Source organism: Panthera pardus, unplaced genomic scaffold (genome assembly GCF_024362965.1).
Source record: "Panthera pardus isolate Hobbes unplaced genomic scaffold, ASM2436296v1 HiC_scaffold_12, whole genome shotgun sequence".
Taxonomy (NCBI): domain Eukaryota; kingdom Metazoa; phylum Chordata; class Mammalia; order Carnivora; family Felidae; genus Panthera; species Panthera pardus.
The window spans coordinates 53,788,784-53,807,152 of NW_026526677.1; the positions used below are offsets into that span (position 1 = coordinate 53,788,784).

The 18,369-nt window shown below is 37.8% G+C and overlaps 1 protein-coding gene across 1 annotated transcript; it reads left to right on the forward strand.

Annotated features, from left to right (window-relative positions):
• The first annotated feature begins 15,690 nt into the window (after window positions 1-15,690).
• Window positions 15,691-16,659, forward strand: LOC109259995 (olfactory receptor 51B5-like). The gene has a single exon (XM_019437988.2). It carries the CDS (start codon window positions 15,691-15,693, stop codon window positions 16,657-16,659), a length of 969 nt encoding a protein of 322 aa, XP_019293533.2.
• The last annotated feature ends 1,710 nt before the right edge of the window (window positions 16,660-18,369 follow it).

The following is an 18,369-nucleotide window of genomic DNA, read 5'->3' on the forward strand; positions in this document are numbered from 1 at the left end:
GATACAAAAATGAGCAATAAAAAGGGGATTTAATGACAAACATTTGAGAGCACTATTTGTTAACAGCACAGATTACTGTTAACATATCACCTGTCTGGAGGTACAAAGATAGAAATCCGTTATCTAGGCAAGTTCAAGAAGAAAATTTTTTACAAACTGTGGAGTGTGATGAGATTTAACAAAAGTGAGAAGGCTCTGTGACATTCAAATTTCAGGCATCACCTGGTATACGTAGCCAAATTCTAGGAGTAAAAAACAAACAAATATGCATTGGTGGCATCATTCAGAGAAAAGGAGAGCCACCTTGTACTCTGGTTGGTAGGGACTGTGTATCTCACATGCTTTGAAAAGAACATCTTGGTGTGAATTTGATATATGAATCCTAGGACATCTTTTTGCCCATGAAAAAAGGTGTATAAGATTATTGAGTTTTTACCTCCAGAAGCATTTGTTATTCCAGCTCTGCTACTTTGTAACAATAATAATATTGGGAAAGTTATTTAATCTTGGGCTGTGGTTTCATAATCTTTAAATGGTACTGGCGGGGCGCCTGGGTGGCTCAGTCGGTTAAGCGTCCGACTTCCGCTCAGGTCATGATCTCACGGTCCGTGAGTTCAAGCCCCGCAGTGGGCTCTGTGCTGACCACTCAGAGCCTGGAGCCTGTTTTGGATTCTGTGTCTCCCTCTCTCTCTGACCCTCCCCCGTTCATGCTCTGTCTCTCTCTGTCTCAAAAATAAATAAATGTTAAAAAAAATTTAAATGGTACTGGCAATTTCTGCCTTGCCCAGTGATGCTCTTGACACAGGTTGTGAAAATGGAATGGGATTGCCAGTGAGAAAGTGCTTTGCAAGGGGTAAATTGTTCTTCACTTTTGAAGTTCTGGTGTTATTATGGAGAAGAGCCTCTTCACTCTCTTCCTGGTGGCTACGCACCATGATTATCCACTCTGATTATCCACTTACTCTGAGACGTGTCAAGCTTTCTTAACAAGACTGGGGAACCAATATAAGATGATGGGGGTTTTGAGGAGGCTGGGTATGGCTGTATCTGAAAATACTAAACTAGAGTTCACTTGAACAGTAGATAAAAGATGGTGTTTGGGGTGGAGAGAGAGAGGAGAGAAGGAGGGTGGTGAGTGAGGGTGGGGACTTCTGCAAGCTGCAAAAGCCTGGAGCCCAGGGACTGGAGTAGGTTGAGGGAAAAGCAACTCTGTCTTCATAGGGGTAGGAGGAGGAATAGCTGACTGCTGCCTGTGAGTGAAAGGCTTGGACAATACTCAGCTTATGTGACGTTAAAGAAGCAGGAGTGGGGGCACCAGACAGGGGAGATAGCTTCAAAAAGGGAATGTAAGGAATAAATCATTGCTGAGTTTCCGTTATGTATCAAGACACTAGGACACTACATGTGCCTCATTTTGGGGGGAGTGGGGGAGTAGAATCTTTATAGCAGTCTCTTTCCCCAGTCTATAGTCATATTGGTTACGTGTCCAAGGTGATACAGTCAGCCAGTGGCACAGTCCTGTTTATGCACTGTGGATTAATTAGAAAGACTCTAGGAATGGTGAAATCTATGTAGTAATTTCGAGTACAACCAAGCTTACTGCCTCTGTATTATGTATTCATACTGAAAATCTGAACATTTTTACTTAATTTTCTGAGTTATTTTTGTTGGACACGAGGTTATCTGTAAATGTTGGGGGGTTAAAAATCTTAGACTTTTGCCTCATCCCTGCAGCCACCTATCATCTCCCAGAATCTTAGAGTGGACCTGGGTTTTCCTTGATGAGAAGCTAATTCCCAAAGTCTCAAACCCTGATACATGAACTGTGAGCTCTGTACAGACACCCCAGAGATCCTGCTCAGATTTTTATCTTTCACATGCTCTCTCAATTTCCCTTAGACTCTTTTCCTCCCCTTTTCCTGACACTTCCTCTATCATAAATACTTAATCTCTCCTCCTTTTTTTAAAATCTCCTAACCTTTCTCTGTTACCATTCTTTTCTGAATAGTTCACATTTATAATCCATTCTTCTCTTTATTCTATCTGCAGGGCTCCGTTCTCAATACATACTTCTTAGCAGAATGCCTTGCACACGATTTGTTTTCTTTTCTAGTCACTGAATGATTGGTTTGCTGACACAAACAAATTGATTTTCTGACCATCTTACATGCCTGATTTTGAGCAGGGTATCAAATCATCAAAGCATGTGGATTGCTTGGTACGCCCTCCAAGTGGTTGATTGATTCTGAATACATCGTTGTGTATCCCCAGCGAGATGACCTGAAGGTTGTTTGTTATAAGGGATATGGAGAGAAAAAACTGTACCCTATCCTCAATTGAATGCCTATTGCACTGGACTTTTCCAGGTGCTGAAGATACACAGCTATGCAAACAGCCATCTCTAATCTAATGGCACACACTGCCCACACTCCATCCAAGATTAACTTTGACTTGGTTTAACAGTCTTGCATGGTAGAGACTATTCTCCAGGAAGTGTCTGAAGCTCTTATAATTACAAAGCTACCCTTTCTCACACTTTTCAAGAGATTCTAACCCCGTCAGTTTTCTGGATTTCTAGGGGAAAAGTCCATGCAGAAAATCACAGGGCTAGAACAGAGGCCAGAGAGGCTACAGGTGCAGGCATGGGGAGAACAAGAATTAGAAATGCGTAATTTATCCCCAAGCTTACACCTACCATTTGGTTTGTTCCCATAAATCTTCTTTGCCTCGTGTGTTCCATAATCTGTCTGGATTCTTGGCCTTCTTAGATACATCTGAGGAGGTAATCCTTAAAGAAATCAGATTTTATAGATGTTGGAGAGTCTTAAAGACCCGTGTCTCTTTTCCACATACCCTTGACAGAGAATACTCTCAGGTTCTCTTTGCCAAGAAATCAGCTCCCTATTTCCTGTCCTCTCTACTTTGATACCTGCAGTGAGATATCAGAGAGAAAATTCATTACATACCCTCACTGACCTGAATTTTTTTCTCTTTCATTCTTCATTCCACAGGCATGAATCTGCAACCCTGAGCCTTATTAAGGATTTAGTCATAATGCCGTTCTTTTCATGGTCTGCACAAAATTCTGGCAGGTAGGAACATTGACTTCAGAAGCTTGTCCTCAGGGTCCGTTCCTGATTTAGGTCACTCACTGTTCCTCCCTTTGTGCCTCCCTTTTTTCATCTTTTTTATCTTTATTATCTTTATTTGAATCCTTGACGTGGGGGATCTGGGGCTTTGAACAGCAGTCCCCAAGGTCTCTGTCTATGTCATGGCTTTTACTTAAGCTCTGTTGCTATGAGACTGATTGGTTGTTTATATGTGTAGGCATATGGAAGGACAAGCAGACCAGCTAGGAATGAGGACTGAAACAGAGTTCTTGAGAAAGCATTTTCCCCACTTGTATGTGGGAACTCCCAACCCTTCTCGCTGAAATGAGGATTGAGTTCAAACTAGAGGAGAACAGGACATCACTTTGGTGAAGTGAGAGTTCTTCCCATCTCGTTGTCTTTCCCCTAATCTTGATGTCTGGCCTAGAGCCCTGTCTCAGAGAAGGGAGCTGCCCTCTCCAGTCCCCGACTTCCTCTTTTCCCTCCATCTACATCCTCCATCCCCATGTTCCCCATAAGAAGACAAAACAAGGATGGGAGTCACTTGTAATCAAATTATGAGTTCAGATATGGAGGACAGGAACCATAACGTCAATTATCTGGAAGCCAAAAGTCTTAATGTCTTTTCTCATGCAAAAAGTGGCAATACAGTATACATGTGATTAAAAGCATGAATGCTGGGGCACCTGGGTGGCTTAGTTGGTTTAGTGCCTGATTCTTGATCTGGGCTCAGGTCATGATCTTGCAGTCATGGGATCAAGCCCCATGTTGAGTCCTGTGCTGACAGCATGGATTCTCTCCCTCTGCCTCTCTGCTGCTCTCTCTCTCTCTCAAAATAAATAGATAATATTTTAAAACATCTTGAATGCTGGAACTTGAGCACTTGGTTTACACTGTGACTCTGACTCTTGCTGTGCTGCTTTGACACTTTGAGAAAATAACCGCAGTGCACCTTATGTTCCATATCTCTAAAATGCATGTAATGATAATCACCACTGCATAAAGTTATTGTGAGGTCTAAATATAAATCACTTAGAATAGTACTTGACATATAATAAGCACTCAGTCAATGTCAGCTATTACTACCTCTGTCATAATTGCACTTATTTTAATTATTTATATTTTGGATTATATTCCCCCACTGAACAGTGAATTATTTGAGAAGTAAATTTAATCTTTGCAATTTAATGGTATATCGATATCCAAGTGATTATACTATAGAATCAATGTCATATTCCCCAGTTTCTGCTACTGGAGGTAGATGATGTCACAGGCAATTTAATGATGTGTCCCTGATGAAGAGTAATTCTCATTTCCAAATTAAAACCACAAACTCAACACACACCATTCTACTTAGAAAAAAGTTTTAAAAAATTTACTGTGTTAGATTTTAGTCATAGATGTATATATAGAAGATATACAGATAAACACACAGATGTATTCTTTTTTTTATTAAGCAAATTAAGAGATTCGATTTAATTTAATTACAGACTAACTTACATTTATTTGATCATGTAATTATTGCTACAATGAAAACAGTATTGGGGAAAATGTATAAACCTAAATAGACAATCAGAAAATAATTCAATGAGCATTTGTTTTAGTAAAAAACTTATTGAAGTAAATTTACATCAAGAAATATAGCTGAAGTATAAAGGTCTAACTCAATGAATTCGTTGCAAAGTAAATTCACCATGGTAATTACCACCCATAATGAGAAACACACCTTTACCAGCACAGCAAAGCCCCTTTTGTGCCCTTATGCAGTCCAGCTACTTGATTATTTTACCCAGTTGTGACCTTTATGTAAGTGGAATCATACTCTGTGCTCCTTGTGTTTGGCATCTATGCTCCTCATTAGGTTTGTGACAAATATCCATGTGTTTGCATGGAGCAGTAGAGTGTTCATTTTTATTTCTGTATAGCACCCCATTGTATGTATATAGCCCATATTTACTTTTCTACTCTTAATAGTAAAATAGAATAGTGATAGCTTGGCTATTGCAGATACACTACTCTGATCATTCTGGTACATGTTCAATTGATCGTTGTGCACACGTACATATGAATTTCTGTTAGACTAATTAGGGATACAAGTCTTTGGAAAGACTATGTTCACCAATGGTAATAGATTCTGTCAGGTATTTTCTGAAGCGATTACATAATTTTATATTCCACTAGCAGTTCATGAGTCTCAACTGGTTCACATCTTTAATCACACTGGGTATTTTCAGGGTTTTTGTAAGTCAGTCTACTGAGTGTATTGTGGTATCTCACTGTGGTTTTAATTCACACTTCCCTGAGGACCAATAATGTCCACGCATTTTTATATATTTATTGGTCAGTTGCTTCTGTGAAGGACCTGTTTTAGTCTTTTGCCCATTCTAAAAAGAGGGCTATCATTTTCTTATTGATTTTCAGGTGTTATTTATAAATTATTGATATGAGTCTTGTATCAAATATAAGTATGGCAATTATCTCTGCTACTCTACAGCTCGTTTTTAAGATTCTCTTTATTATAATTTTTTCACAAAATAAGTTATTTTTAATGCAGATTTATTTATGGTTCTTATTTGTGTGTAATATGTAAGAAAATTTAAATCCCAAATTGGTGAATAAAAATCCCTCTGTTGTTTTACAATAGCTTTGTTTTAAGTTTACCACAAACTGAATTTTTTCTATGGTATAAAGTTGGGATCAAGAACCATTTTGGTGTCCATATTAATTCTGTGCCTTTGATTAGGCCACATTCTGTTCTGATCCCAGAATGACCTGTAGTTTGATGTACCTTCTTGCACCCTTTCACATAGTCACAGCATGGCTTTGTCAGCAGAAAGTCATGATTATCACCTCCAGTAGCTCTCTATCCAGAACACTTACATTCTTGTGGGGCAGTGAAATTTATACTTTCACAGATTGTCAAGACACGTGACAGCAGCACGTGTGGGTTCTTAAGTTTCACAGGAGTATATACGTAGAGTGTTTCATTGCAAGTTCAACATTAAAACAAACAAAACACACCTTATATTTAAGGGTGAGTGTTTTCTTATCTTTTTATTTTTAAATAATTATTAACTCGTAAGAAGTTGCAAAAATATATATCGGGAGAACCTGTGGAAGTTTTACACAGTTTTCTCCAATAAAAACGTCTAGCATAAATATAGTATAATGTCAAAAACCACAGATCGACAGTGGTATGATCCACAGAGATTATTTAAATCTGCACTTATTTTTATATACACTCAACTTTTATGTACGTGCATACAGTTTGATGCAACTGTGTCACATTGCAGATTCTTGTAAATACCACCACAGCCAAAATAGAAATCTGACTCATCTGTATGAAGCTACCTAATGCTACTCCTTTATAGACATACTCACTTCTCTTCCTTCCCCCCTCCCCTTGTTCTTAACCTTGGCCAGCTACTAATCTGTGTTCTGTATCTAAAATTTTGTCGTTTCAAGAAAATTACATAAATAGACTCAATTGGCTTTCTTGCTTCCCTCCCTCTCTCCGTCCTCCCTCCCTTTTTCTCTCTCTGCTCCTTCCTTCCCTCCTTCCTTCCCTTTCTCTCTCTCCCTCTCCCTCTATCCCTTTCTTTCTTTCTTTCTTTCTTTCTTTCTTTCTTTCTTTCTTTCTTTCTTTCTCTTTCCTCTCTCTCTCCCTTTCTTTCTTTATTTCCCTTTCTTTCTTTTTTTCCCTTTCTTTCTTTCTTTCTTTCTTTCTTTCTTTCTTTCTTTCTCTTTCTTTCTTTCTTTCTTTCTTTCTTTCTTTCTTTCTTTCTCCTTCTTTCTCTCTTACTTTCTCTCTCTCTCTCTCTTTCTTTGTTTCTTTCTTTCCTTTTCCTCAGCAAAATTCTCTTGAAAGTATCCACTGGTTGCATGTATTAATAGTTTGTTTCCTTTCTTTGCTGAGCAGCAATTCATTGTATGGATTTGTCAGTTTGTTTAAGTATTCTGTGACTGGAGAGCATTTAGGTTATTTGCAGTTTTTAGCAATTATTTTTAAAAAGCTGCTGTAAACATTTGTGCACAAGTTTTTGGGTTGGTGTATGTTTTTATTTTTTCTGAGATGAATACACAAAAGTACAACTGCTAGACCATAAGGTAAGTCATGGTTAGTTTTACAAGAAACTGCTAAGTGTTTGCCAGAGTGGCCGTACCACTTTCTGCTCCCACCAGCGGTGTCTGAATGCTCCCGATTCTCTGTATCTTTGACAGCATTTGGTGCCATTTTTCATGTAAGCCATTCTGAAATGCTGTAGCATATATCTGATTGCGGTTCTACTTTGCATTTTACTAATAATTAATGATGTTGGCATCTTTTCATGAATTTATATGCCATTTATGCATTCCCTTCAGTGAGACGCTTCTTCATGTCTTCTGCTTATTTTCTGATTTTACTGTTAGATTTTTCTATATTGTGAAGTTTTGAGAGTTCTTAAAACATTCCATATACTAGGTCTTTGTCAGATATGTTGTTTGTAAATATTTTCTCGAAGTTTGTAGCTCATCTTTCCATTCTCTTAACAGAGTCTTTCCATGTCAAACATAACTCTTCACTTTGCCCTAGGCCCCAAAGATTTGCCCTTGTATTTTTCTAAAAGTTTTAGAGTATCGTATTTTACACTTAAATTTATGGTCCATATTAATTTTGAGTTAATTCTGTATAAAGTGGGAGTATTTCTCCCTCCACCCCCGGCCCCCAGAGATGGCTAATTACTCCAACACTATTTTTAGATGAAGCTATCATTACTCCATTGAATTACTTTTGCAAGTTTGTCAGAAATCAATTCAAAAATGCCATTGGAGGGGTGCTTGGGTGGCTCAGTTGGTTGAGCATCTGAATCTTGATTTCAACTCAGGTCATGATCCTACCGTTTTGGGATCAAGCCCTGCATCAGACTCTTCACTGAGCGTGGAACCTGCTTGAGATTCTCTCTCTCTCTCTCTCTCTCTCTCTCTCTCTCCCCCTCTCCCTCCCTCCCTCCCTCCCTCCCTCCCTCTGCCTCTCTCCCCTGCTGTGTTCTCTCTCTAAAAAAGAAAAAACAAATGCCATTGGAATTTTGAGGCCTTTGGGTAGTATGGACATTTTAAAAATATTAATTCTTCCTACCCATGAACATGAAATATCCTTCCATTTATTTGTATCTTATTCAATTTATTTCATCAATGCCTTATAAATTTCAGTGTACAAATCTTTTACTTCCATGGTTAACTTTATTGCTAAGTATTTCATGGTTTTGGATGCTATTGTAAATGGTATTTTTTTCTCTCTTGGATTTTTTTCAGATAGTTCATTGTTAGTATGGAGAAATGAAACTCAGTTTATTACATTGATTTTGTACCCTGAAACCTGATTGAATTTGCTTATTATTTCTAATAGTTTTTGTAATGGAGTATTTAGGATTTTCTCTATATAAGATCATATCATCTGCAAACAGAGATAATTTTATTTTTATATTTCTAATTTGGATGTCTTTTAAACACTTTTCTTGCCTAACTGCTCATGTGGCACCACTAAAATCCCCAGATAACCAAAGAAATCTTGAGAAAGAAGAATAAAACCTAAAGCATCACACTTTATGATTTCAAACTTTATTACAAAGCTAGGGCAATCAAAAAAGTTTTACTGGCATGAAAACAGACATATAGACCAATAGAACAGAATCAACAGCCCAGAAATAAACTCACACATATATGGCCAACTAGTATTTGACAAGAAAGGCAAGAATATTCAATGGGGAGAGTGGAAAGTCTCTTCAAGAAGTGGTGATGGGACTACTTGATAATCACATGCAAAATAATGAAGTTAAATCCCCATCTTACACACTCACACAAAGTAACTCAAAATGAATTAGACTTAAATGTAAGACCTAAAAGCATAAAACTGCTGAAAGAGAACATGGGAGAAAAGCTCCTTGACATTGTTCTCAGTGACAGTATTTTGGATATGACACCAAAAGATCAAGTAACAAAAGCAAAATTAAGTGAGATGAGACTACATCAAACTAAAAAGCTTCTGTACAGCAAAACAAAACAAAAAACAACCAACAGAATGAAAAGGCAACCTATAGAATGGGAGAAAATATCTGCAAACCACACATCTGATAAGAGCTTAATATCTAAAATATTTTAGGAACTCATACAACTCAGTAGCAAACAAAGCAGAAAAAAGCAAACAGTTTTTTGCAAAGCAAAACAAAACAAAAAACCAAACAGTTCAATTAATAAATGGGCAGAAGACCTACATAGACATTTTCCCAAAGAAGACATATGAATGGCCAACAGGTACATGAAAATATGCCCAACATCCCTCATCATCTGGGCAATTCAGATGAAAACCACAATGAGATATCTCCTTACACCTGTTAGAATGGTTTTTATCAAGAAGACAAGAGATAACAAATGTTGGTAAGGATGTGGAGAAAAGGGAACCCTTGTGTGCTGTTGATGGAAATGTCAATTGGTACAGCCACTATGGAAAACACAATGGAGGTTACTTTAAAAAAAATTAAAAATAGACCTAACATATTATCCAGCATTTAACTTCTGGGTATATAGCTGAAGGAAATGAAATCACTATCTCAAGAGATATCTAAACCTCCAAGTTCATTGTAACATTATATGCAGTAACCAAGACATGGAAACAACCTAAGTGACTATCAACAGATGAATGGATAAAGAAAAAAATATATATCAGGTTTTCTTTTTTTAAGTTAATTAATTAATTAATTAATTAATTAATTTTGAAAGAGATAGCATGTGCAGGGGAGGGGCAAGAGAGAGAGGGAGAGAGAGAGAATGCAAAGCAGGCTCCATACTGTTGGTGTAGAGCCTGACATGGGGTTCCAACCCACGAACCATGAGATCATTATCTGAGCTGAAATCAAGAGTCAGTTGCTTAACAGCTACTGTATACACATACATTTATGTGTATACATACACATATAATGGAATATTATTTAGTCATTAAAAGATATCCTGGCAACATGGATAAACTTTGAAGGCATTCTGCTAAGTGAAATTATGATAAGGTCAAATAGAGAAAGAAAAATATTGGATGATCTCACTTATACGTGGAATCTAAAAAAATCAAACTCAGAAAAAGAGTAAAATGGTGGTTGATAGGGGCTGGGAGTTGACGGTCAGGAATGGGCTGATTTTGACCACAAGGACCTAACTTGCAGTTTTAAGATGAGTAAATTTGGGGGATCAATGCACAGCACAGTGACTATAGTTAACAATACTGTATTATGTACTTGAAAATTGCTGATAGAGTAAATCTTAAATGTTCCCATCTCACACACACACACACGAGTGGTAATTATGTGAGGTGATGGAGGTGTTTATTACCATTATTGTGTTAATCATTGTACAATATATATGCATATAATTTATCACATTGTATATCTTAAAACTCACACAATGTTGTTATGTCAGTTATATTTCCATAAAGCTGGGGAAATTTTTTAAAAATAAAAACTAAAAGAAAATTAAAAAATCATTTGAGTATATCTAGGTCAGTTGATTTCTGGGTTTCCTATTCTGTTCCATATTTCTATATATCTGTCCCTCCATCAATACCATTACCACCTTGATTACGAGAGCTATATACTAGGCCTTAACATTGAACAGAATTATTCTTCCCATTTATTATTTTTCAAAATTGTTTTAGCTATTTAGATCTCTTGTCTCCCATATATATTTTGGAATAAACCTGTCTATGTCTGTAAAAAACAAAAAAAACTTTGCTGTGACTGCCAGGAATCGTACTAAACCTATGGATCAATTGGAAAGCAGGGAAATTGGTAAGCAGGGAAAATTGACCTGCTTACTATATTGAGTTTTCTGATCCATGAAGTACATCTCTCCATTCACACAGGTCTTTGATATTGTTGATTGGAATTTTGTAACTTTTAGCATCCAGTCTTGTATAATTTTTATTAAGTTTATACCTAAATATACATTCAGTATTAAACAGGTTGGTTGTGTAATTTGTCCATGTTTACATTACTGGTGTCTTGGTTTTCTGGAGCTGCAATAACCAAGTACCACAGACTGCATGGCTTAGACAACAAAAATTTATTGTCTCAGAGTTCTGGAAGCTCGACGTCCTGGATCAAGGCATTGGCAAGGTTGGTTTCATCTGAGGCCTCTCTTGCCTCGTAGATGGCCATCTTCTCCCCGTGTCTTCACAAGGCTTTTCCTCTGTGCACTCTGTTGTCTGTCTCCATGCCCAAATTTCCTCTTCCTCTGAGGACACAAGTCAGATTGCAGTAGGGCCCAGTCTAACAGTCTCATTTTAACTTAATAACCTCCCTAAAGGCATAGCTCTAAATGCAGTCACATTCTGAGGTACTGAGAGTTAGGACTTCAACATACGAATATTTTCAAGTTGACACAATTCAGCCTATCACAGTTAGTAGCCAGCTGATGATTCTAAGAGTAGTCATTTGCATCTCAGATTTGCATTAAACATTGCTTTAATCCTAACAAAACATGGTAGAAACCCAAACAGATCTTTAGGGACAGGGAATTTGTTCATGAGTACTATATGTTTCTTTTCCTCTAAAACCAGTAACAGGAAAGATGGTTCCTGCCATGCATGGTCAAAGGAGAAACCACAGATATTATCATCCTTGGGGCTAAAGTGATGAGGCATGCACTGTGTTATAGGTATGTTCATGTCATTTCCAGCAAACAAAAATTCTGGCGATGTGAAGCCAATCAGGGAAAAATGAGGACTGAAGATTCATGTTAGTTACTAGAGGAGGCTGACTGACTTTTATATATTGACTCCAGTCTACCTAATTTTCCACTTTCAAGCTAGCTTTGAGATAAACCAAGCAGAAAATAGAATTAATTCAAAAGCCTTAGGCTAATAAGATGCATTAAGTTTTCTCCTGAAATCAACTGGGAAAGATTTGACCTTTGAGGTAGATTTGGAGGATAAGTGGTCTCCCATAGGTGATACCAAGGTCTGCTGGGGCCACAAAGACAAGCACTCTGATTTCTAACACATAAAGCTGCCACCTGAGGTTCTGTTAACCCCTTACCTGATTGGGAGAAGATGCTTTAAGACCTTGGAGAGATTAGTTAAATGTTCCACTTCCTTCGCAGGAGGGGTTAAGATAGAGAAAATGCTTTTTAAGAGCTACAGTGGCTGGAAAAGGGAAAACTCTGGGGGAGGTGCTTTCTTCATTAATAGCCTCAACTGACTGCATCTCTTAACTGACTTTGAGAAGGAGCCATGTGATCTGAGTCCCCAGGCAGGACCCAAGAACCCCTTTCTTTATCCCTAACATCCAAGCGAGGCAGCATGTGAGTATGGGCAAACACCCAGCATATATAGGAAAGGGTACTAGGGCACTCCTCTATAAGCTTATCTAGAGAGAAAACAGAGGGAAGAAGAAGGAAAGGATTTTTATAGCTCATGGCTCTCTATGAGTGCACAGATCTCAGTGAATTTGGTAGCACTTGGAAAGATATCTGGGCATATGAGACACCTGCCGTGCTCCATGGTATGAATATGGTTGGCCCTCTCACATGTCTCCTGTCCTTTCTAGGGGATGATCACAGAGGCACTTCTAATCCCACACTATATTGAAATGAGGTAGAGAATGGTTATAGCTGTAAATGGTAGAAGACTGCCTGAATTTAGTCAACTATATATTCTTCTTCTTAGTGCTATTCCAAATTTTCATAACCTCTTTCCTCCCCTATGATCTTTACTCAGCTTTTGAATCATTCCTCAATGTTCTTCTCAGAAACTAAGAGAAGCTCCTAGCTGAAGACATGTGAATTTCTCATAGCACCAAGTACAAGTTAGATCTGAATGGAATTCTTCGAAATAGAGAAGAGGAAACTGAATTGAAGGTTATTGGAAAAATAGAATGGTTCTCCTCCATTTTGAGTAGCTTTATTGTGATTTATATTACTGTGTTACATATTCTTTTACAATGAGGATTCTTCACAAAATTGCCTTAAGACATTGGGTTAAGATCATTGCTTAAGAGTCAGAGAAGGGGAATGAGGTTGTATTTAGAATACCTAAGAAGAGGAACACCTATATGGGATTATCTTTGTATCCAGTGACTGAAAAATAAACAATACTCATTATATTTTCAATAAACTCTAAATTTATGTATCTTAATCCTGAAGACAGAGTGTGGAGAATGAGAAATGATTCTGCCAATTTTATGTTGCTTAGTGTCAGCCCCAAAGGGCTAAATCAACATCTCATGCCCAGTTGTCTGGCACCACTTCATTGCTAGAAGCTTGCAGTTCAATCTCATCTGTACAGGTACAAGGTAAGAGGATGGTTTTCTTTGAGAACATCTTAAGGGTGGTGGTTTCCACTGGCAAAATAACTTCAAAGAAGCATACTTGAATGAGAATATCTTTTTTTAAGTTAGGAAAAAAGCTTGAATAAACTGTGCTGGTATGTAAAAAGAAAAAAAAAAAAAGGACATCCATTTGCTCCCATTCAACCATATTTACTGATGACTCTTGATTTCCTTGTGAGTAAATATATGTCTTTCAGACTTACTCCATTGAGGAAATGACTTCCCCATCCTCCTATTTGCTCAAGCCATAAATCACACACACAAAGAAATGAGCCAGTCTTATTTTGTTTCTCCCTCATTCCCATTTCCAATATATCAGCAAATCTTGGTACCACCTAAAAAATGTATCTATATCTGTTTAAATTTTCTTTATTTCCACTGCTTTCCTAGTCATAATCACCATCCCCAGCTTGGACTATTTTGATAGCATTCTAACTACTATCCTTTCTTGGATCTTGCTTGATTATCCATTCCTCACAAAGCAGTCCAACTGATAATTTAAGAATGCAGATTTCAGTATGTCACTATGCCCTCCTCCACTGTGATTTTTACATTGTTCAATGTGTTTTCGTCACATTTGTAGTAAAATAGAGTTCCAGTGTTGTCTATAAGGCCCTATGTTATCTATAAGGCCCTTGACCACCGCCTGGGTCTCTGAAAGTACCTATTGCCTCTGTCTTGTTTGCTCACCAAGCTCCAGACATGCTAATTTTCCCTTTTAAATGGAAGAGTCTTCCTCCAGATCTTCATATGGCCAACCTTCATTGTTATTCAGGTCTTAGCTCAAATGTCACCTCCTCAGAGACAGATCATCCAAATTAATAAACTGTATGCAATATCATCCCAATCAATCTCTATTAAATAGTGCTGTTTTATTTTAAAATTGCACTTATATTTATCTAGATATTTCTTATTTATTTTCTAACCTAATTTATGGCTTATAAAATCCATGACTTTGTCTTATTAGCATTTAATCCCAGTACTTAATATGCCATCCCTATCACATAGTGGATGCTGAAAACATATTGGGTGACTTAATGTATATATGTATAATTGTATAAATGTATGTGTATGCATGTATATGTGTATGTATACATGTATTTACATATAATTGATGTATGTATGTAATATGTGTGTATGTATACACAACATGTTTGGTACTTCACTAGGTGTTGAGTAAGGCAAATAAAACATAGTTTCTATATTCAAGTAGTCCATAATCTAGTAGCAGAAGAGACAATGAAACCTTCTTAAGGGACATAACTCTTCCTTCCACTAACAGGCAACTCTGTTTAAGCAGCAGAAGGGCTCTCATTTATTATGGGTAGGACAGGTTCAGAAGCCCACGGCTGGATATGAAGGAAGGAGATCAAGAAGGTGGATGTTTAACACAAATGGAGAGCTTTAAAGCGGACAAATCAGATTTTAGGGAGTTACTAGGGTGGGTCTACAGAAAAATAATGGGGAAGGAGAAAGAAATTACATGGAAATAAGATAATTTTTTTTTCAAACTGAAGGATAAAGTCAATGATGAGCCATGTCCTTGGCTTGCCTAAGCATTTATTCCAGCTCCAGGGTCTATAATTATCTAACTTAAAATTAGGCTGTTGTAGTGATATTTAAAAGTTATGTAGTATCCAGGGGAAGGCTAATTAAAATGTAATGTTTGTTTTTCCAACACAGGTCCATGAATTGGGAAGGCACAGCACCTCTTCCTCATATCTGTCTGCTCCTTAGCAACAGTGGTAGTGGTCCAGCTTTTCTTTCCATGCCTTTTTTTTTCTCTTAGACCCCTGGAACTTTTGTTGAGAATTCAAAGTCACACATATACAGGATAATGTGAGTTAGGAATCACCATGAAGACAAGTATAGTTAGGTCAAGGTTGGGTTCCTTGAAATCCACCAAATAGGGTTTTTTCTGTGAAGTCTGAATAGTTGATATAGATGGTTTCTAAAGGTAGTATGGCTTAAACATTTCATGGGGACATTGTTAAAATGCAGATGACCATATGAAACACCAAGGATTTAATTAAGTAGGTAAGGGATGGTCCCAGGAATATGCAGTTAAGAACACAGAAGATACAACTTGTTTTGAGAATATGTTTTGAGAAACAATAGCTTATATTGATGTCATTATTACCTAATTTAAGAAAGAATTCTGAGACGATATAGTTGGAGGGATACTTTGAAAGTGGAGCTGTATTTCTGTAGTAATAACAGAAAAAAAAGACATGTCTTTGGATAAACCCGACGAGAGGCCGAACGGCAATTCCAGTTCCTTCCTGTTGACTGGTTTTCCAGGCTTGGAGGCAGCTCACCACTGGATTTCCACACCCTTCTTTTTCATCTACATCTCTGTCCTTTTAGGCAACAGCACCCTCCTCCTTCTCATTAAGGAAGATCACAATCTTCATGAACCTATGTACTATTTCCTGGCCATGCTAGCAGCCACAGACTTAGGGCTGACCTTGACCACGATGCCTACGGTGCTCAGAGTCCTCTGGTTGGATCACAGGGAGATTGGGAAAGTAGCCTGTTTTTCTCAAGCCTACTTTACACACTCACTTGCCTTTGTAGAGTCTGGTGTTTTGCTGGCTATGGCTTATGATCGTTTTATTGCCATTCGCAACCCCCTTAGATATACCTCCATACTCACTTATACTCAAGTGCTGAAAATTGGACTGGGAGTTCTGCTGAGGGGGTTTGTATCTGTTATCCCTCCAATTGTACCCCTTTATTTTTTTCCCTATTGCCATTCCCATGTCCTCTCTCATGCATTCTGCCTTCACCAGGATGTCATCAAACTGGCCTGTGCTGACACCACCTTCAATCGACTGTATCCAGTTGTGCTTGTAGTCTTTATATTTGTGCTGGATTCTCTGATCATCCTCATCTCCTATGTATTGATACTCAAGAGTGTCCTGAGAATTGCCTCCAAAGAAGAGAGGGCCAAGGCCTTCAACACCTGTGTCTCCCATATCTGCTGTGTCCTGGTTTTCTATGTCACAGTCATTGGATTGTCTCTGATTCATCGGTTTGGGAAGCAGGTTCCACATATTGTCCACCTCACTATGAGCTATGTATATTTTCTTTTCCCTCCACTAATGAATCCTATAATCTATAGTGTCAAGACCAAGCAGATCCGGAGTGGCTTTCTTCACCTTTTTACTAACCATCATAGTCCCTCACACAGAATGTAAGAAATCTGGGTTTTGGCAGTGGAGCAAAGAAATCTCATATCAAACACCCATGATCAAATCTCTTGGTAAAATAATTGTCAAAGTAGAGCTAAAAATTTCCCTGTAGTACCTCTGTAAGCTCAGGTCTTTGGTCTAATCTAGTTTGTGCAATTCTTCTTAAAGAAAATTATTGTATATTTAATATCTGTTTGCCACTCAATTTTTGTGATAACAACACCATGGGTGTTTATAGTTGTGTCTATAATGTATTTATAATACGTATCTTGAGGGTTTAGAAAGGTGGCAGATAGGAACGGAGTTATAAGGATATAAAATAATGAGTTGGTTTGCATGAAATAAAGTTTGGTCTGTTTATATACAATGCCATTCCCATGAATTGCTCCACAGAATTCACACAAATTGTGGGAACCTGTATGTCTGACCACTGATGTTCTGTAACTTTCCAGTAAAGAAGTATGAATTCTTCCTCACTCAGTGCTGTAATCACTTATCATCCCAACCATATCATTGATTCCTCCCCTCTCCATCAAATGACCATGAATTTGTCTCAAGAATTATAAGCTTGGGGAACCTGGGTGGCTTAGTCAGTTAAGTGTCTGACTTCGGCTTAGGCCATGATCTCACAGTCTGTGGGTTCGAGCCCCATGTCAGGCTGTGTGCTGACAGCCCATAGCCTGGAGCCTGCTTTGAATTCTGTGTCTCCCTCTCTCTCTGCCCCTCCCTGCTTGTGTTCTGTCTCTCAAAAATAAATATTTAAAAAAATATTAAAAAAATAAGCTTGTATTTATTTCCCAAGACACTGCTAACTTGTGAAAAACTAGTTTGTGATAAGAGGAACAATGGATAAAAAAGAGGAAATAGACATAGTCAGTGTTCCCTTCCTTCTTTGCCCTCATTCATATCCTACTATTCCACTGTTAGCTCTGATGTTGGTACCATCTCCAGAACATCTACCAATGGCTAACTGGTCTGTCTGAATGGAAGAAATGTTTTTTTCCTCCCTCCTTTTATTATAAACAAAACTTGAGGGATTGAAGGAATAGATTTGCACATTTTGTTTGAGATTTTCTGATGAGTTGGGAAGAGAATGTGACTCAAGTCAAAATATCCTCCCAGGGTGGACGCTGTGTCTGCATTGCATTACATTACATTACATTACATTACAACTGGGGCAAAGAAGGAAGTAGATGAGTCAGGAGAAAGAATATACAGAAGATGCTATTGATGTGATTGGTGCTTTGTCCATATCACTTTACAGAACTGTGTACCTACTCTTTGCCCCTTATGAGTGTTAGCTACTCATCACTCACATTTGCTGCTTACTTCAGGTTATTATTCTCAAGTCAATTGGAACTGCTTCACCAAGATTATGGCCCCTGCTCCCCAGGAAGCAGACCACAGGCAAATACCAACTCTTTCCTTTCTAAAGCTAAACTCCAGCTGGAACTATGTCTTTGATTATCTCCTTGCCATGCCTACCCTTTTATTTCCTCTTGCTCCTTGATCAACAAATAGTAAAAAATTCCCAAGAAAAAGACTTCTCTGAATCTGTAATGAAGGTACCTAGAATGCTTGAATGTTACCTTCATATATATCATGAATATTATGGGGTAGGAATAGGACTTAAAAACTGCATGACGCCAGAGCTGAGATCCATTGCCAGGTAAGGCCAGAGGAAAATATTTTAACTCAGAAAGTTAGATATTTTTA